This window comes from Martes martes (assembly GCF_963455335.1).
Source record: "Martes martes genome assembly, chromosome: 11".
Classification (NCBI taxonomy): Eukaryota; Metazoa; Chordata; class Mammalia; order Carnivora; family Mustelidae; genus Martes; species Martes martes.
Window position 1 is genome coordinate 55,007,905 of NC_137899.1, and position 21,107 is coordinate 55,029,011.

At 41.1% G+C, this 21,107-nt stretch overlaps 1 protein-coding gene across 2 annotated transcripts in view; it reads left to right on the forward strand.

Annotated features, from left to right (window-relative positions):
* Positions 1–5,682: 5,682 nt before the first annotated feature.
* The window catches only part of DNAH11 (dynein axonemal heavy chain 11), a 331,865-nt gene continuing 316,440 nt past the window's right edge, over positions 5,683–21,107 (forward strand). For both annotated transcript variants that reach the window (XM_080818899.1, XM_080818900.1), the window contains exons 1-5: positions 5,683–5,844; positions 7,402–7,545; positions 15,413–15,609; positions 16,257–16,455; positions 17,405–17,504. In XM_080818899.1, coding sequence (XP_080675025.1) covers positions 5,698–5,844; positions 7,402–7,545; positions 15,413–15,609; positions 16,257–16,455; positions 17,405–17,504 — 787 coding nt within the window. In that variant the 5' untranslated portion in view covers positions 5,683–5,697. The remainder of the gene's footprint in view (positions 5,845–7,401; positions 7,546–15,412; positions 15,610–16,256; positions 16,456–17,404; positions 17,505–21,107) is intronic.

The following is a 21,107-nucleotide window of genomic DNA, read 5'->3' on the forward strand; positions in this document are numbered from 1 at the left end:
AGTCCTTCACAGGTATTTTTTTTCCCTGAGCACACTTCCTAATAAATGATCTGCATGCAAATTCTAGAGTCTTAGAATCTTTTTACCTAAGAATCAAATCTGTGATAGCTTTGTACTCACAATGCATAGTCATTTTTATAATAATATTACCCACACTATTATTAGCAACAATACTTACTGAAAAAACCTTAAAATTATTTGTTTTTATCATTTTTATATTTTTTGTGCACTTCTTTTGTTCTTATAATTATCTTTTCAGGGATTCACTGTCTAGTTACTTTTTTGAAATCACTTGAAATAGTTCTTCTCTGTGTGGTTATGCCAATAACTCAATATACAGGTAAGTTCTTTTGGTTCATTATGTTTTTTACTCTTAGAGGTTTAAATTTAAACTTTTTTTAAAAAAATATTTTATTTATTTATTTGACAGACAGAGATCACAAGCAGGCAGAGAGGAGGAAGCAGGCTCCCTGCTGAGCAGAGAGCCGGATGTGGGGCTCGATCCCAGGACCCTGGGATCATGACCTGAGCTGAAGGCAGAGGCTTTAACATACTGAGCCACCCAGGCGCCCCTAAACTTATTTTTTAATTATGTAAAATAGTTACATGATTCCTATCAACTATAGAAAATGATGTATATTTTCAGGAATCTAACTTCTCTCCTTTTTTTCCACACTTTCTCATGTGTAAATATTTAAAAAGTTTTTGGCTTATTCTTCCATTGTGATAATTATATTTTCACATAAACGGATACTGTGGGGAGGGCAGGGGTACACCATCTCCACTTCATAGATGAATGGTAGCAAAATATACACATTTTTCTTTCCCTTTCATTTTTCACTTGAAAATGAATCTTGGAGGGGCACCTGAGTAGCATAGTTGGTTAAGCCTCTCACTCTTGGTTTTAGCTCATGTTGTGATCTCAGGATTGTGAGACCAAGCCCCGTGTTGGGCTCCATGCTCAGCAGAGTGTCTGCTTGAGATTCTCTCTCTCCCTCTCCCTTTGTCCCTCCCACTCATGTTCTTTCTCTCTCACATAAATCTTAAAAAAAAAAAAAAGAAAGAAAGAAAGAAAGAAAATATGTCTTGGGGACCATTCCACAGAAGCTTATAGAAGTATCCTCCTCCTTTTTGTAGCTGCATATTACTTCATTGTTTGGGTGTTCTGTACTTTATTTAACCACTCAACTATTCCTGGGCATTTAGGGAGTTTCTAGTCTTTTCTACTTAAAAATGTAGTGCTGTGATGACCCAGCCTTCTGTAGAGATTCCTAGAGGAAAGACTGCTGAGTCAAAGAGCAAATGCATAGGTAATTTTTCTAGAAATTGACTAATTCACTGGGATTGTATCATTTTGAATTCCCAGCAGTGATGTGAGTGCCTGTTTCCCTACTCATACCAAGAGTATGTCAATCTTAAAGCTAGTAATTAAAAAAATAGTATTGTACTATGGTTTGAATTTGTGTTTTTCTTTTGCGAGGGAGGTTGAGTATCTTTTCATATGTTTAAGGATCATTTGTGTGAATGAATGTGACTCAGCATACCATGTTCATATATTAGCAAGCAAGCTGGAAAGACAAAAGAAATGGAGGGTTGGCAGATTCTTTTTAAGAACATGACATATGAGTCGTACCTCATAACTTTCACTTCCCATTAGTCACAAGAGAAACTAGGGAATGAAATTTCCAGTTGGGTGACCATGAGTTCCATTAAATCCTGGAATGGGGTAAGCGTTATATTACCTGAAGGAATAAAGGGTGAGTGGACAGGGCTAGGGACAGTTAGCAGTTTCTACCACACCATCTCATTTTAAGAAAAAAACAGCCATCACCATTGCTGTACATGATTTGGTCATATGTTTTTTCTTCTTCTTTATTTTGTTTTAATTTTTTTTTTTTTTTTTTAGCGAGGGAGAAGGGGTAGAAGGGCAGAGGAAGAGAGAGAACCTTAAGCAGGCTCCGTGCCCAATGTGGAGCCCCATGTGGGAATGCCATGGGGCTCAATCTCATAACCCTGAGATCATGACCTGAACTGAAATCAAGAGTCAGACACAACCAACTGAGCCACTCAGGTGCCCCAACATGTTTCTTCTTTATCTTCATCTCCTATTATTTTCCTTCTTACTGGTCTTGCTGTTTCTCTAAAAGCCACACATCATCTCTTCCCGTCTACCTGCAATAGTCTTCTCCCAGAATCCATGGCTCACTTCCTCACTTAAATTTCTGCTCAAAAGTGAGGCTTTCTTGAGCATTGATACTGATTAGCATTGTCCTCCCCAACTCTTCATTCTCCTTTGCTTTTCTTCTTAGAACCTGTCATTATCTGACGTAATAAACATATTTCACCTTTGCTTGTTCAGTTTCTCATGTTTTGTACTCCTTAACCAATGATAAACTCTTTGTAATGCTCAAGTGTATCAGGTACTGGCCTAAGTGCTCGTGATTTCTATATACTTAAACTGAGTTAATTCTCAGGACAACCCTCTTGTTGACTATTGGCATGCTATTGCTACATAACAAATCTACCATAATAATAAGGCATAAAACAATTATCATTTATTATTGTTCCTGTGTCTGTAGGTTGACTAAGGGTAGATTGATTTAGAGCAGGTTTAGTGGGACTTGCCTCTGAGCTCAAGTTGGGTCCAGGTTGGTTCCTTGCACCAGAGAACTAGCTGGGGATGTACTGCTCATGACAATGGCAGGGGCATAAAAGGCCAGGCCCCACCATACAAACACATTTCAAGCCTTTGTGTCATGTCTGCTAATATCCCATTGACCAAAGAAAGTCATATGGCCAAATACAACTTGAAAGGAACAGGAAAGTATACTCGCTCATGAAGGCAGGGGAAGGGAATATTTACTGAAAAAATAATCAAATCTGCCATTTTATTATTCCTATTTTAGATGTTGAAGCTGAGACCCCTAGAAGGTAAGTAGCTGTCAAGGTCACATACTCAGTACTGGTAGAAGTAAAGGCATGCCCAGTTGGTATAGTTCTCCTCTTGTCAATATTATTCTAGTTTATACCAGTGATATGAGAGCAAGAACTTAGTCTGTTGTATTCTCAGCACCTAGAACAGTGTTTAGCACTTAGAAGGCATTCAGTAAATATTTGTGGAGCAAATAAATGAATTCAGCATAGTACATAGCCCTTGGTTGGTTGGTACTTGATAAATGCTGGCTATTATTAAGAAAAATTATTAAAAACTTGAGAAAAAGGTCAAGGAAAAGCAGCCTGTCTTTTCCATGTCACATTGGAACATCATTTAACCAAAAGATTACTTAATTATCTAGGGAAATGTACCTCTTTTGATTAATTTTTTCTCAAGATTTATTTGTTTATTGAGGGGTGGGGACAGAGGGAGAGAGAGAGAATCTTAAGCAGACTCTGGAATCCAGTGGGGCTTGTTCTCAGGACCCTGATATCATATACTCATTATTTACTACTGATCTGAACTCTATGAAGTTATATTTTTATCGATTTTTGTTCATTACAATTTTAAATTAGATTTCTAAAATCAAATTATTTTTAAGAAAAGCTCCCAAACAAAAGTTAATGTTATAGTGTTCTGAAGGACATTAAGGAGTATTGTATCTATCCTAGTAATCTATTCTAACAGTCTTCCTCCACGGACAAGAAATCTTTTTCTCTTATTCCCTGTGGAACAACTTCACCATTTTCTTTCCTTAATAACGAGTTGAATACATGTTTGAAATGTCTTCATTCTATATTTTGAGTTACATATTTAACTTTTTGAAAATTGTACTTTAATATCAGCATTATTATCTAGTTTAGTTTTTTTCCCTGAATCTGAAAATGGGTGCTCACTATTTTTTTATTATTTATTTATTTATTTATTTATTTATTTGACAGAGAGAGACAGGGAGAGAGGGAACACAACCAGGGGGAGTGGGAGAGGGAAAAACAGGCTCCCCGCTGAGCAGGGAGCTCTGTACGGGGCTCCATCCCAGGACTCTGGGATCATGACCTGAGTCGAAGGCAGAGGCTTAACATCTGAGCCACCCAGGCACCCCGGGTTTTCACTTTTAAGTCAACTCTTATTTACAGAATTTCTATTTCTCTAGGGTAAGGGATGCAAAGCTGGAATGTAGGGGTGAGAGGAGAGATGAAGAAGCCATAAAGTGTTTCCCAGGATTCCCAGACTTCCACCATAGCCACTGGAGGATTGCTGTGGCCCATACCCAGAACGCTTGACTGTCTGAAGTTGTTATAAAGGCTTTCCAGGAGCCTGTATTAATTCAAGAATCTGATCATGTCACTAGAAAAGCTTACAGATTGTCATCAGACTCAAATCATCCAAAAGAGAAATTATTGAAGCTCCAGGCATTGCTAGAAACAACTATTTATCAATAATCACTTATTATAATGGATCATTGAGGGCAACACTCCTTCAGAGCTACTATGACAGAATTGGGGTTTGAAGTCTTTATTTTGACGTGAACAAGTAAAGGGGACCCATTAAAAAAGTTTAGTTTGAGGAACCGTCCTCAAAATTCTGGCTTCTTCAGTCATCAGAGTTTCCTTAATTGTCTCAATAGATGTCATTAATAGACCATACTGAAATCCCATTGCAATATCGTGGAGACTCTCTTTAATCTGGAACTTTTCTCCCCAGACCTTTTACTCTGGGATTGTGTAATAACTCTAAGTACTGCTTTGCAGTGTACAAAGAGTGCTATGCATTTTCTTATGGGGCGTATTAACATTCTAGTAAGTGGCCAGTGAGGATCAGATTCAAAACTTCGAATACCTAGCTCTTGTATTTCCACAACTAGGAAAGTTGATTGCCGGGTTAGCTGTTTCCTGGTAATATTGGGACAACCTCCAGCAAGGTGAATAAAAGCCTGCAGCGCGGGGCCTGAATTCCTGTTCCACTTTCTCCTCGTTAAGCAGCCACTGTGTGACTCAGTTCCCTTGCCCACAGAACAAACTGACCAGTCGGAGCCCTGACTTTTTAGGGATTATATGAAATAATCAAGGTGAAGGATTTAGTATGGAGCTCGGCACCAGACGGCACTGCTTAAACCATGATTAATCAGTGCTGGGCTTTTACTTTCGCTGGCTAGGAGCTACACCAAACATCCCACAGGCCCAGCAGCGAGACGGCAGAAGCGGCGGCCCACCCAGCGGCTCAGACCCGCGGCCCGCGCTCCCGCCGAGTTCTGAGCCCTGAGTCCGAAGGCCCCACCCCCGGTGCTGACTCCGCCCCCAGCGGCTGGGGCGGGGACGCCGTCTCCCGGGAAACGGGACGCGCAGCTCCTCTCCAGCCGGAGCCTCCGCGGGCAGGACTCGCCCTGCGAGCAACACCCTCCAGCCAAGTAGCCCCAGGTGGGGGCGAGGGCCACGCTGCTTGCAATCGCCCGAGGAGGTGGGCGCCTCTCGAGACGCGTGTGGGAGGAGAGAGGAGTCCTCGCCCACCCCAGGCTGGGCAGGGGCGAGCGCCGGGAGCCGACCCGTCCCGCATCCTCTCGGACGCGCGGGATGGCAGCCCGGGAGGCGCGCGGCTTCCCAGAAGGCCCGGCCCTTCGCCTAACCCCGGGCGCTGACCTGGAGGTGGCGGGCCTGATAGACCAGGAGGAGGAAGAGGAGGATGAGGAGGAGGCGGCCGCCAGAAGAGCGCTGAGTTTCGCCCGAGACTCGCGGGTGCGCTTTCTCGGCGGCTGCCTGGAGCTGATGCTGGGGCTCCCGGCGGAGAAGTGGAGCCAGTATTTGGAGAGCGAGGACCACCGGCAGGTGCTGGGGGAGTTTCTGGAGAGCCCTGGTCCCGCCTGCCTTGTGTTCAGCGTCGCCGCCGCGGGGCCGCTCGCGGTCTCCCGGGAGGTAAGGGACGACGGGCAGAGGGACCTGGTCTCGCCGTCTGCTCTGCATAGCCGGGACAGGCCAGTCGCGCCTCCTTGGGTTCCCGTGGAGCACGCACTCGGGCGCTTTAAAAAACTTTCTTTCGAGCTCTTGCTGTGGATTCTATGAAATCCCTCCTCCCGCCCCCACGTGCGCCCACTCTGCAGTTAAGCATTAAGCAGCTGTAGTTTAGTTTTCTGGAAGGTCGGCTTGTTCGACCGACCGAGAAAAGCTGCGCTTTCTTTAGCTATCTGGACCTTAGGCGAAAGGTGGGTTCTTGTTTCCGGAGAGCTACCGTTTCAGTCTCTCCTGGGTCTGGGGACCTGTTTTTAAAAAATGTTTCGCAGAGCCTGAATGATTTGTCCTGTGCTCAGTCTGACTGCTTGTCACGTTTCATCTCAAGTAAAATACTTCGTCCTTAAAAAAGGAGTGCCCGGGCAATCAGCGCTCACATGGTATTTACCAACCGTGGAGGGGGACAATCCCTTCTTTCTTTCCAACTTTTTCCCTTTTTCTTTTCTCTTTTTCTTTCCTTTTTAAAATTAAAAAAAAATTTTTTTTACTGCTCCACTTGAAGAGCTTGAAGATTAAGGTATCACAGCGTGTATTTTTTTTTTTTAAGTAGGAAAAGTTTGGAACAAGATTTACAGTCTTCAGTGTTGTACAGTGCCTCAGTGGAATGTTGTAGAAGTGGTTTTTTTTGTTGTTGTTGTTCTGTGTTTTGTTTTTGTTATCAGTAAAGGTGGTCACTTTAATAGTTGGGAAATGGAATCCCAGAGGAGAAAGAGACTAACAGGAGTTTGCCTTAGGAGTTTGAGTGTTGAAATTTTTTGTTCTGCTACTTTCACAGTTATAAATAATTAAAAATTTGTCAAACAAGGAGGTAGGACACTTAACTCCAGTATTACCCAAGTTAAATGGCAATATCTGAAGAAATAACTCAATAGTTGGGGAAATGATAGAATATATTCATTAAACATTTTATCTTGAGAATAGAAGTAAATATTAACTTCCTGTGCCTGGTCTTCATTTCAGTTTGGCTTATTTCCAAACAACAAAAAGATTATAAAAAGGAATAAACCTTTGCTGAGATAGAAAACTTCTAAATTCTTGTTATATTTGTTTTTAATTAGGAGATGTTATGGGATGTAATGATCTTGGCTAATTGGCACGCCCTTTAAAGGTGATATTTCCATGGGCTATGATGAGTGCTGTGAAATGTGTAAACCAGACGATTCACAGACCTGTACCCCTGGGGATAAAAATACATTATATGTTTATTAAAATAAAAAAATTAAAAAAAAAGGTGATATTTCCACACCAATAAGGCCATAAAATTAGCATTATAAAAGAACAAAAGTGTATACATTTTGTAGAAAGGGGGAAGAGCAGCAGAACTACCTTATGTATAAAGATAGGCTAGATGCCAGGTTTTTTCTTTTTCTAGCAATCCAGCTACAAGTTAGGAACAGCAAATCCTGTTTGTTAATGTGGAAACTGTACTGTGAACTTAAACTAATTATCTTGCTCTTGTTTCAGATTCCAAGAGATGCAAAACATAAACTTGTCTATATTGCCAAGAAGATTACCAAAAATATTGGAGTACATGATTTTTCTCAAACGGTTTTGTTTGGAGAGTTAACTGCCTCACCATTTGGACATGTAACTGCTTTCCTAGATGAGGTACTAGGCTATGTTTAATATCTGAATCTTTAATTTATTTCTCTGTTGCTTGGAATTATTCAGAAAAACTCTGGCTATTAAAAAAATGTAGAAGCCAGTAATCTTTTTAGCGAGATAGATGGAATGTGATAACAGACTCTTTCTGAAATGAGATGATACTGGTGCTAATATTCAACGTACAGTAATTTGTAGGATTATCCTTTTTGTTTCTAAATAATGGAAGTAAAAAGCAGCTTGAATTGAATAGCCTTTTGTAATTAGCTCTAGTTTTAAATTCGACATTGAGTGGAGACAGACTGACACTTTGTAAATGAGTATTACAAGTTTTTCAGATTTCCCTTAGTTTCTGTGTCACTCAGGTTAGATAAGGGGGAAAAGGTAATGGAAACAAAGTTTTTGAAATGATTGCTTTAAAATTCCTCTTTCTCTACCCTTAGAGAAGAGCCCTCTAAACCCAGGTTACTTAAACTTTTAAGGTAGGATGTTTTAATGTAGGGTTTTTAAAGGTTTTTTTTTTTTTTTTTTTTTTAAGATTTTTAGAGGTTGTTTGTTTTTTTTTAAGATTTTTAGAGGTTTTTAAAGTGGGGTTTAATGTGGGATCCGGGGGATTTTATTAAAGGCAGGCTGCTCTAGGAGGTCTGGGATGGGGCCGATCTTCCTGTCTAACCTCATACTTTTGGTGGTTGTTCAAAGACCAGCTTTGAGGAAAGATGTACCAAATGACCAGGATCTCTAGAACTAGAGTAGTGGTTCTTAAACTTTGCTGAACATTAGAATCACCTGGGGAACTTTCTAATCTACCCTTGCCCTGTCACTCCTAATACCAATTAATGAGAATGGAGTCGGAACCCAGTGGGAGTTGAAGATCCCCAGGTGATTCTAATGTGCCCAAACTTCAGGAAACACTAGATTATATATCAGAGCTCCATGATCAGTTCAGACCTGCCAAGGCCAATGCTTAAGGTAGGAATAATTACTAGCATATTTATTACTCAGGATTTGCCAGTCTCCCTGTTCCGTGCCTCTTCTGCTTCCCGAGTCGTTGCTCTCTTGGGACCATCCAAGTTCTCACTCCCAACTTCGGTATCCTGCCTTGGTTTCCTGCCTCAGTTTCCCTCTCCTCCTGTTTAATTGACTTGGTTTTAGATGATTTCAGGGAGATGCTAAGAGAGTTTTTAATCCCCCAAGCTTCTGGGGCACTTTTTGGTCTGTAGCAGGAGCGCAAGAAATTTTTATTGAACTGAACCTGATGGAAGAATTTCACATGACATGTGAATGGATTTTGGTCATTTGAACCCAAATTGCCATCCACTGGGGCTTGGAAGGGCAAGGTTGCACTCTTCATTGGAATTTTTCACTACCATCAGTGTCTCGCAACAGAAGATACACAGCTCTCTCAAGTTCCTCTTTCTTACCTTTTTCTGGATTTGTGTCAGTACCAGGGGGTCTGCATTCTGCTCTGGAAAACGTTAAATGGAAGAGCATAAGCCATCAATAAGTATGTTTATTGTAGGTATAAAGCATTCAGAACCTCAGAGTTTAAGTGGTTTAGAAGATTGATGTAATTATGCTTGAGAATCTGAGTATTAGGGGGGAAAAAGTGAGAATGCACTTATGAAGTCGGTTTATTTATGAATAAGGTTTAAATTTGGTATGAACAAAGCAGTAAGGCATGACAGTATGTTAGGTTAAAAGCATTTACAAGGAGGGCCCCTGGTGGCTCAGTAGGCTGAGCATCTGACTCTTGATATCAACGGATTTCAGCTTGGATTGTGATCTCAGGGTCAAGGGGTGGAGTCCTGTGTCAGGCTCTGTGCTCAGCGGGGAGTCGCTTGAGATGCTCTCTCTACCTCGGCCCCTGCCTGGGCACAGTCAGTCTCTTTAAAATAGTTTTGTTTTTTTTTTTTTAATTTTTTTAATTTATTTGTCAGAGAGAGAGAGCACAGGCAGACAGAGGCAGAGGGAGAAGCAGGCTCCCTGCAGAGCAAGGAGCCCGATATGGGACTCGATCCCAGGACACTGGGATCATGACCTGAGCCGAAGGCAGCCACTTAACCAACTAAGCCACCCAGGCGCCCCTCTTTAAAATAGTTTTTAAAAGGATTATGTGAGGATTGTCTTTGCTTGGTATCCAGTATAGCTCACAAAACTGGCTGATTGACAGTGGTTTATGCTGTGCAAGGTACTCTTAAACTTCTCTTTCTAGCTGAGAGCTCTCTCCCAAATTTCAAACTTGGAGATCCACTTGTTTTCCTGAAATTCATGCTTGTTGGATAATAAACATCCCAAACCTACTATCCAACGTTGAACTCATCTTCCCCAACCTGCATTACTTGTGGTTACCTCCAGGACAGTGGATGTGAACTCCATCCTTGCAGTTGCTCAAGCCAGAATACTTTGGAGTCAACCCTGACTCCTTTCTTTGTATCCATTCAGCCATGAAATCATGTAAGTTCTACCTTCAAAATACCTTCAGAATCCGCCTTCATACTCTCCTCCACCTGCGATTCTGGGCTGGTTTGCCTTGGTCTCTCAATAGTCTCATAATGGAGGCCTCTGCTTTTGCATGGTTCCCATCTAGAACTTATTCCCAGCATAGCTGCTGGAGGGATTCTGTTGAAGCATTGAGTCAGAACATGTCACTTCTCTGCTCAGACCCTGCCCTGCGTCCCCTTTCACTCCCTGGCATGTTCTTTGTGGATCAGAGCTCTCAGTATTAGCTAGAAAGTTGTTACCACTCTAGAATCTCAGGTCCTTCTTCAGAGCTCCTGCATCAGGATCATCAGGTCATTCTTAGCCTTACTATGGAATGAAAACCCTAGTCCAGAATCTGTGATCTGACCTCTCCACGACTTTTTTGCTATTACTTGTCTTAGGTACCTTGTCGTTCCTGCTGTTTCTTTATCTTCCCCAGAATTCACGCAGTGAGCACCTTCATGTCCTTCACGTCTTTCTGCTCAAATACTCCTTTTAGTGAAGCCACCCTTTGGAGGGCAGGAACCTTTGCAGGGTGGAGATTAGAGGTAGCAAATGAGGCACTCAGTTCAAGAGTGAAATTTACAGGTGGGCAAGGAGGAAAAACAAGAACCCAGTAATCAAGATGAAGTTTTAGTGCAGTGTGTTAAAAAAAGAAATTTTAAAAATTTAAAAATCAATACTTTAAATAAAAACTGGATAGTTCAAAGTGCCGTATCAGATCATATTGGAGCCTGGGGCAAAAATAAGTCAGGAATATTGGTTGCTGTCTTTATTTTAAAATGTCGATAATGTGTTCCTCATGACTTTCTTTGCATTAATTTTGATTTAAAAATGCCTTAAGGGGCGCCCTTTTGGCTCAGTCAGTTAAGGGTTGACTCTTGGTTTTATCTCAGGTTATAATCTTAGGGGTTATTAGATTGAGCCTAGTGTTGGTCTCCATAGTCAAAGGGGAGTGGGCTTGAGATCCTCTCCCTCTGTCTCCCCCCACCCCACCTCCACACTCACATGTGAGAGTGTGCACTCACTTGCTCTCTCTCAAATAAAGCCTAAAAAACAAAACTAAAACAAACTTAAAATATTACTCATCTCCATTCCTGAGTTTTTTGATGCCCTTAGATATTCAGCTCCAATAATATCCAATAGATAGTAATATCCAATAGATATTCAGCTCCATGAAGGCCTCACTTGCCTTACCCTAGCCCCTGCTCTGAGTCTTTGTTTGGCTCCCACTTGTGGCCCAGACACCTAAGACCTTGCCTGAGCTCAGTACTTGTTCAGCGAATCAAAGTCAGTTAAGGGCTACTTGACATGCTGTTCCCGTAAGAGACAAAACACTGAGGCATCAAGGTATTCCTTTAGAGAAGAAGCACTTGGTGTATGATCTCTGATAGTCCATTTTAATCTTTCTGGACATGTGGAAAGGACACTTGGGGAATTTCATGCTAATCTCAGTTATTAACCTATATTTACTGAAGACCTACTTGGTGCTGGTGACAGGACAGACGTGGCAACTAGTGATGTAGTTTGCACCCTCGGGAAGTATGCAGTCTGTTCAGGGAGGCGGACTGCTGGGTCCGCTGTGGGAGGCCACAGTGGTCATGTTGTGGGAGCATAGGGGCGCTTGCCACACCTGGAGGGCTGGCAGGGGTGTGGGGACTCTGGAACAGGATGATCATAGATCTCACTTCACCTGGGATGCTTCGGGTTTCCACCTGTTACAGATCAGTTAATGTCTGCTAATAATTTTCCTCTCAAAAGCTTCCACAGCTGTATGGTGAATTACTTGGTCCTCACAGTGTGGAAGGACAAGGAGGAGAGAGCTAGGTGGAGGAGGAAGGGCATTCTGAGCAGAGGGAGAAACAGTGTGAAGGCACAGAGGTGAGGAAATGAAGGTTGATTTTTTAAAAAGGAATGGATTATTGTAGATGGACGGGGGAACCAGAGCCGGAAAGTGGTGAGAAACAAGGCTGGAGAGGCTGATTAGAAAAAATAAACGGACAAAGAGACAGAAACAGCCGTGTATTTCAGGTGGTTGCCAGCAAAGGCAATGGCTGAGCCCAAACTCATGTGGTTGATTGGAAGATGGTTGTGGTAATGCACATTCTGGGAAGGTTTTTATCAGGGCAGCCTTAATTAGGAAGTTGTGGAGTCGAATGGAATGTCAGTGGTCCTTCATGCCTTTCATTCCAAGCTAATCAACTTCTAACTTTCTCATTTGTACATTAACGATAACCACACTACGTGCAAGGACTAGGGAACTGGTGATTCTGTTGAATGAAGGAGAGACTGATACAGAGATTGCTTTGGAAGGTACTGAGAGAGTTTTCTGGTGTTTGACTTCTTTAATGGGATAGAATAAGGAAGGAATGGACCAAGTGTTTGAACTGTAAGTGGGGAAAGTCATTTGTGCCTTCATATTTGTTATTTCCTCCTTTAAATGATACTCTCACTTATAGTCAATGTTGAGCAGTTTTTGGAGTTTGACTCCACTCCACAGAGTAATGGGAATTGACGCTGAGGTTCTCGGGGCCTCCCAGACTTCTGTTTCCAGCCTGGCTCTCTCCTAAACTCCAAGCTCTGATGTCCACCTTCCTTGTGGACGTGGCCACTTAGTGTGTAATGTTTCAGATCTAACCTGTCCCAAGTTGAACTCCCAATCTGCTCAACATTATTACATGTTGCCATACAGTGTGGTTTGTAGTTGTATTGTATTTAGCAAAACTATTTAAAATGTCATGTAGCTCTTTATTATATTGACCCAAATCCTTAAAGAAGTAATAATTGTGAATTATCTTCGTTACTCATTTGGCTTCAAGCCAAAATGGAAGTATGATTTGGTTTTTGAGGTTAGTGTCTAGGTCCCATCCTTGGGCATTCCAGTTTAAGAAGTCTGGGAGACTATGGTGAGTGCTGTGAAACGTGTAAGCCTGATGATCCACAGACCTGTACCCTTGGGGCAAAGAATAAATTATATGTTAATTTAAAAAAAAGTAAAGAGGAAAAAAAAAAAGTCTGGGAGAAGCCCTGGCTCCTGAAAGTACTGCCCAGGTGACAGTCTCTGTTGACTTAAGAACCATTATGAGAAGAAAATCCCCAGTTAAAAAAGGATTAAAGAAGGGGGGCACCTGGGTGGCTCAGTCAGTTGGGTTCTTGATTCTGGATTTCAACTCAGGTGGTGGTTTCCGAATTATTGGGTTGAGCCCTGGGTTGGGCTCTGCAGGCGACATGGAGTCTGCTTATCCCACTAGCTCTGCTTCTCCCTCCACTCATGTTCTCTCTTAAATGAACAAAATAAAATCTTTAAAAAAGATCAAAGAAGTTAAGTAGAGAAAACCATCACTAGGCCCCATAGTTCTTTAATTTATTTATTTTTTTTTTTTAAGATTTTATTTGTTAGAGAGAGAGCACAGGCAGACAGAGTGGCAGGCAGAGGCAGAGGGCGAAGCAGGCTCCCCGTCGAGCAAGGGGCCCGATGTGGGACTCGATCCCAGGACGCTGGGATCATGACTTGAGCCGAAGGCAGCTGCTTAACCAACTGAGCCACCCAGGCGTCCCTAGTTCTTTAATTTATAGTTACACATTGTACATCTATTGAATATGTAAACAAATTATTTTAGTTTTCAGAAAAAGCTTGGAATTTTTCCTCTATACCCCAAAAAGTAGGCAAAAAAAACCCTTCCCAATGGAAACAAAATAAAACCCCCAACTAATTGAATTACTCTGTATATAGTTTAATAAGACGTACTGTAATTAAATAGCACATCCCAGGTCTACTTGTTTTAAACGAGGTTTATAGTGATGCTCTAGCTCTTTGACTAATCGCTCTGCAAAGCACATGGCTCAGAATTTCACAGTTTTATCTACAGCGTGTGACAGAAATACTTTAAAAGAAGCTGGCTTTGTCATAGAATCATAAGTGGAGTGAAAGTTTGAAACCGTACCCAGTAAATTAGCTATGCCGAATAACCAGAATTTTCCTCATGCCTGATGTTCAGAAATAATTGTTGAAATCTGGGATTTAGTCAAGAAAGAAGTTTTCCAATAGGTCGGTGCATGTTCTGCCCAACAAGCTTTGACCCTTCAGTGTGATTTCCAAAGCTCTTCATGAACAACTGTGCCTTTCCCGAAGCTAATTCTGGGCAGGCCAGACTGGCAGTTTTCCAGAAGCATTCTACTTCTGGAGTCCTGAATGATTTTTACAGATCAGTGTGTTTATCCTGTGTCTCCACTTCCCATCCTGAATATGCCTCAAATCATGGCAGTTCTTGGAGCAAAGGACCTAACCCACTGAGCCATTGCAAGCAGAGACCGTTTCTTACTCTGCTCTTCTAGCTTGACATGTAGCAGGCGCTAAGCAGGAAAATGTAATAATGCGATTTGGAAAGACTTGTTTCAACACCATTAGAAAACAAAAGTGATTGTATTGTCAAAATAGACTTTGAAAAGGGGGACTAATTATGTTCTGAGCATTTTAGCTAGTGGAAATTTTATGGTATAATGCTGGTACACCTGGCGGATTATCAGAAAAATGAAAAGTGTTGGAAATTAGTCGATACTAGAAAGGGGTGGGAAGCAGAAAGAGGCTAGAAACTTCATTCACTCAACAAGATTCTTGTTAACATATGCTGGGCACTGGGAACACAAACACGATTGTTGAAGGCTTTCACATGCTTGGCGTCCCATACGTGATGCGCCCATTTCAGTGGTAGAGGGAATTCCAAAAAAGGGCCATGTGATTAACAAATAATTTTTTTTAAAGATTTTATTTATTTATTTGACAGATCACAAGTAGGCAGAGAGGCAGGCAGGGTTGGGGGGGAAGCGGGCTTCCTGCCGAGCAGAGAGGCCGATCTGGGACTCGATCCCAGAACCCTGAGATCATGACCTGAGCAGAAGGCAGAGGTTTTAACCCACTGAGCCACCCAGGTGCCCCATAAACATGTTTTTGACTGTGAAACTTGAATGCACTGGTGTGCCCCCAGGGGTTGAGAAGATTTATTCACTTTTGCCTTGATGTGATTCAAAAAGATTTTTTTTCATTTATGTACCTGCCAATGTGCTTGGTTTGCCTGAAGAAAGCTGTTTGCCTACCTGGCATGACTGTGCTTGCTTTATGCAGTGTTTGCATTATTGGGAACCTCCTCGAATGCTTGATGAATGGGTTAATGAACCAACAGGCCGCGTCGTATTTCCACTTTGAAAGATTTTATCTAATTGATGAAGTCTCAATGGGATACTGATGGTGTCCTGTCTTTGTAAATTTGATATCCTAGGAAGGTATTGAACAAATGGAGTGGTTTTGTGGCCGATTTTGTGTGATAAGAAAATCTTTGAAGGAGTACGTTGTCTGTAAATTAACCTCTTTTTGAAAATGTTTCTCTTTCTGTAGATTTTAGTGCCCATTCTTTCTAATAGGAACAACCATAAATCCTGGTCCTGTTTCATTTCACAAGACATGGAACGCCATGTAGAAGTCATAAAAAGTAAAATGCATGTTTTTCGGGGCAAAATGCTGAGAAGAACTCTGCTACCAATTCCCACGATAGCAGGGAAAATGGACCTGGATCGGAAATACTCCGAGACCAAGTATGTAATGATATGATATACATAGGTTGTTAAAATGGAGAGCCCACATACCCAATTAATATCATTTCCCCAGAAAACTATTAGTAAGATAATTATTAGAGCTATATCATTTTTTAAAAAGTTGTGCAGAGCACCTATTGCTTACTTACAAAGTATCCTTCTTGAGCGCTTGGGTGGCTCAGTAGGTGAAGTGACTGCCTTCGGCTCAGGTCATGATCCCAGAGTCCTGAGATCAAGTCCCACATCGGGCTCCCAGCTCCACGGGGAGTCTACTTCTCCCTCTGACCTTCTCCCCTTTCATACTCTCTCTCTCTCTCTCTCTCAAATGGATGAATAAAATCTTCAAAACAAAACAACAACAAAAAGAACAACCCACAAAGTATCCTTCTTACAAGCCCAAAAAGCAAGTTGTAACAATTGCAAGATGCCAGCCAAGTTCTTTGGGCAGTAATGGTGTGAGCATATGATCATTTGTTTTCCAGTGTTGATGCCACAATTAAAATTGAGGCTATAAAAATAAAAGATCTGATTCTGAAATACTTAAATTTGGAAAACTAGTTCGTGTTGAAAGTACTGCTTACCACCCGAGTCCTCTCATCCTTTGGGTGAGGTCATTGGTTTTTGAATTATTCTGTTGATCATTTCAGTGTTGGTACGTTAGACATAAATGAAAGGACGCTACTCCATGCGATTGAGACTGTGGTTATTAAATGGTCACATCAAATTCAAGAGATTGTAGAAAAAGATTTAGTGCAGCCTTTGCTGAGTGGTCTTCACTCAAATCCTCAAACTGAACTGGATTTCTGGATGATGAGGAGAGAGAATCTGTCATGCGTTTATGATCAAGTAAGTAGACCGTTCCCCCACATGGCTTGTCAACTAATTTAGCCAAGTCTGTTGTAGAATCTGGTTTCTGGAATAGTGATTTCTAATCACTTTAACGGTTTAACATACTGTCTTTGACCTAATAGTCCGTTCTCTTTCCGAAGTTCTGTATCATTTAAAAATGAATGGGATGGGGGCTCTTGGGTGGCTTAGTTGGTTAAGTCTTCCGACTCCTGATTTCTGCTCAAGTCATGACCTCAGGGCTGTGAGATAGAGCCCCACCTCAGGCTTGAAGCTGGGCATGAAGGCTGCTGGGGATTTCCTCTCTCCTCTCTCTCTGTGCCTTACCCCCAACTTGTATGTGTGTGTTCTCTATTAAAAAAGAAAAAAAGTAAAAATGAATGAGGATTAAAAGTAATTTTGCCTTTTTGAGACTATTTTGACAGCTTTTGATAATTGGAAACACTGTGGCATAGAGAGTGGTTCCCCCAGGGAAATGTTGAAGATGGTAAAATTTAATTAATCTAGTTGATTGAATTGATTTAAGAAGGAGTGGAGTGTTGCTTGGTGGAGAGATGTGGCTTTAGAAGAGCTAACTTTACTTCCTCTGGTGTTTGCCTGATGTAGTACTTAATTTAATGTTCAGGAAACTAAGACATTCATTTGCATGTTCACATGTCTCTCAGATTTTCTGAAACATAGCAAGAGATTTTATATGGAAAATTTGACATTTTACACATGAAGTGTAAATTGACACACTTTTTGAAAACTCAGAGCTATAAATGTAAAATAAAATTCAAGCTTAAGGAAGAAATGCTGTTAAAAATTTTCAACCTGAAACCAGATACATCTTTGCGTGTGAAATGCTGTGTGTATCGTGCATGATTGGAATAGAACTTAAGTATTTCATTACCGAATGCATCTATTTAGTCATTATTCCAGCTTCTGCTTCATTTTCTTTTTCAATTAGCTTCAAGCTCCTGTTGTCCTCAACATGGTTAGGATCCTGAAAATTAAACAGAGCAGCTATTTTCCAACTTTGAAGGACATTTTCGTGGCTGTGAAAAATGGTAAGACTCTTGTTTTTTGGTCTGGTGTTGGTGTCCCACCTTATCTTACCCTACCTGCCGCCCGCCCAGCCTCATCTACCTTTCGCCATTAGCATGTACATGAGGTGAAGGCCCTTGGCTCTTCTAAGGATAAATACATCTTCATCAGTGCTTCCTTCTCCAGTGATATTAAACTACTTTTAGGATAGATTGTAGGGACCTAGCAAATGGGCTCCAGATGGAAGTTCTAATCAGAATGTATGGGAGCAAGGCCTTTGCAGGGGGTGAATGGAAGCCCAACATGGGGGTTTCTTAGTCAATGTGGGGCTCCACTTAGTCCAGTAACTCTCTGATAGAGTCGCTGGTACTTGGCATCCACCACACACTTAATTCAAAAGAGTTCAAATTCTTCATCGAAGTTTCTGTGAGGATTAAACATAGAGGACAGTTTGTCGAATTTTGAACAAGTGCATGCACATGGTGAAAAACCAGAAGTTTCAGTGAAAAGTCCCCTTGTCCCCTCACTGTCCAGTGTCAGCTCCACCCAGGGGTGACAGCCATCTTGTTTCTTGATTTCTCTTCATGTTTCTTGAGGCATATTTAAGCAAAAAGGAAAACACATGAGACTGAAGTTTTTAATGTTGCAAATGGAAGATAATTGGAAGATAATAGCTTTTTTGATTTCTAACATTAGAAAATGACTGCTTAATTTTTTTTAATTTATTAATTATTTTTATTAACATATAATGTATTATTTGCCCCAGGGGTACAGGTCTGTGAATCGTCAGGCTTACACATTTCACAGCATTCACCATAGCACATACCCTCCCCAATGTCCATAACCCAACCACCCTATAGCTACTTCCCCACCCTCCAGCAACCCTCAGTTTGTTTTGTGAGATTAAGAGTGTCTTATGGTTTGTCTCCCTCCCATCTTATTTTATTTTTTCCTTTCCTTCCCCCCAAAGTCCCCACCCTGCCTCTCAAATTCCTCATATCAGGGAGATCATATGATAATTGTCTTTCTCTGAGTGACTTATTTCGCTCAGCATAATACCCTCTAGTTCCACCCATGTTGTTGCAAATGGCAATCTTTCATTTCTTTTGATGGTTGTATACTATTAAACTGTATATATATACCACATCTTCTTTATCCATTCATCTGTTGATGGACATCCAGGTTCTTTCCATAGTTTGGCTCTTGAGGACATTGCTGCTATAAACATTCATGTGCACGTGTGCCTTTGGATCACTACATTTGTATCTTTACGGTAAATACCTAGTAGTGTGACTACTGGGTCGTAGGGTAGCTCTACTTTCAACTTTTTGAGGAACCTCCGTGCTGTTTTCCAGAGTGGCTGCACCAGCTTGCATTCCTACCAACAGTGTAGGAGGGTTCCCATTTCTCCATATCCTTGCCAGCATCTTTCGTTTCCTGCCTTGTTAATTTTAGCCATTCTGACTGGAGTGAGGTGGTATCTCATTGTGGTTTTGATTTGTATTTCCCTGAGGCCGAGTGATAGGGAGCACTTTTTCATATGTCTGTTGGCCATCTGGATGTCTTCTTTACAGAAATGTCTGTTCATGTCCTCTGCCCATTTCTTGATTGGATTATTTGTTCTTTGGGTGTTGAGTTTGATAAGTACTTTATAGATTTTGGATACTAACCCTTTATCTGATATGTCATTTGCAAATATCTTCTCCCATTCTGTCAGTTGTCTTTTGGTTTGGTTGACTGTCCTTTGCTGTGCAAAAGCTTTTGATCTTGATGAAGTCCCAATAGTTCATTTTTGCCCTTGCTTCCCTGGCCTTTGGCGATGTTCCTTAGGAAGAAGTTGCTGCAGCTGAGGTTGAAGAGGTTGCTGCCTGTGTTCTCCTCAAGGATTTTGATGGATTCCTGTCTCACATTGAGGTCTTTCACCCATCTTGAGTCTATTTTGTGTGTGGTGTAAGGACATGGTCCAGTTTCATTCTTCTGTATGTGGCTGTCCAATTTTCCCAACACTATTTGTTGAGGAGACTTTTTTCCATTGGACATTCTTTCCTGCTTTGTTGAAGATTAGTTGACCATAGAGTTGAGGGTCTATTTCTGGGCTCTCTGTTCTCTGCCATTGATCTATGTGTCTGTTTTTGTGCCAGTACCATACTGTCTTGATGACGACAGCTTTGTAGTAGAGCTTGAATTGTGATGCCACCAACTTTGACTTTCTTTTTCAACATTCCTCTGGCTATTAGGGTCTTTTCTGGTTCCATGTAAATTTTAGGATTATTTGTTCCATTTCTTTGAAAAAAAAAATGGATGGTACTTTGATAGGGATTGCATTGAATGTGTAGATTGCTCTAGGTAGCATAGACATTTTCACAATATTTGATCTTCCAATCCATGAATATGGAATGTTTTTCCATTTCTTTTTGTCTTCCTCAATTTCTTTCATGAGTACTTTATTGCTTTCTGAGTACAGTTTCTTTGCCTCTTTGGTTAGGTTGATTCCTAGGTATCTTATGGTTTTGGGTGCAATTGTAAATGGGATCAACTTCTTAATTTCTCTTTCTTCTGTCTTGCTGTTGGTGTATAAAAATGCAACTGATTTCTGTGTGTTGATTTTATATCTTGACAGTTTACTGAATTCCTGTATGAGTTCTAGCAGTCTCCACTCTTGGAGTGGAGTCTTTTGGGTTTTCCACATAAAATATTATATCATCTGTAAAGAGTGAGAGTTTGACTCCTTTGCCGATTTGGATGCGTTTTATTTCTTTTTGTTGTCTGATGGCCGAGGCTAGGACTTCTAGTACTATTTTGAATGGCAGTGGTCATAGTGGGCATTCCTCCTGTGTTCCTGACCTTAGGGGAAAAGCTCTCAGTTTTTCCCCATTGAGAATGATATTTGCATTTGCTGTGGATTTTTCATAGATGGCTTTGATGATATTGAGGTATGTACCCTCTATCCCTACACTTGAAGAGTTTTGATCAAGAAAGGATGCTGTGCTTTGTCAAATGCTTTTTCAGCATCTATTGAGAGTATCATATGGTTCTCATTCTTTTATTAATGTATCACATTGATTGATTTGCGGATGTTGAACCAATCTTGCAGCCCAGGAGTAAATCCCACTTGGTCGTGGTGAATAATCCTTTTAATGTACTGTTGGATTCTATTGGCTAGTATTTTGGTGAGAATTTTTGCATCTCTCTTCATCAAGGATATTGGTTTGTAATTTTCCTTTTTGATGGGGTCTTTGTCTGTTTTTGGGATCAAGGTAATGCTGGCCTCATGAAACGAGTTTGGAAGTTTTCATTCCATTTCTATTTTTTTTTTTTGGAACAGTTTCAGGAGAATAGGTACTAATTCTTCTTGAAATGTTTGGCAGAATTCCCCTGGGAAGCCATCTGGCCCTGGGCTCTTGTTTGGTGGGAGATTTTTGATGACTGCTTCAATCTCCTTACTGGTTATGCATCTGTTCAGGTTTTCTATTTCTTCCTGGTTCAGTTTTGGTATTTTATACATCTCTATGTCTATGACATAGATGTCTATGACATCTTCTAGATTGTCAAATTTGCTGGCATATAGTTGCTCATAGTATGTTCTTTTTTTTTTTTTTTTTTTTTTTTGTTCATTTGACTGACAG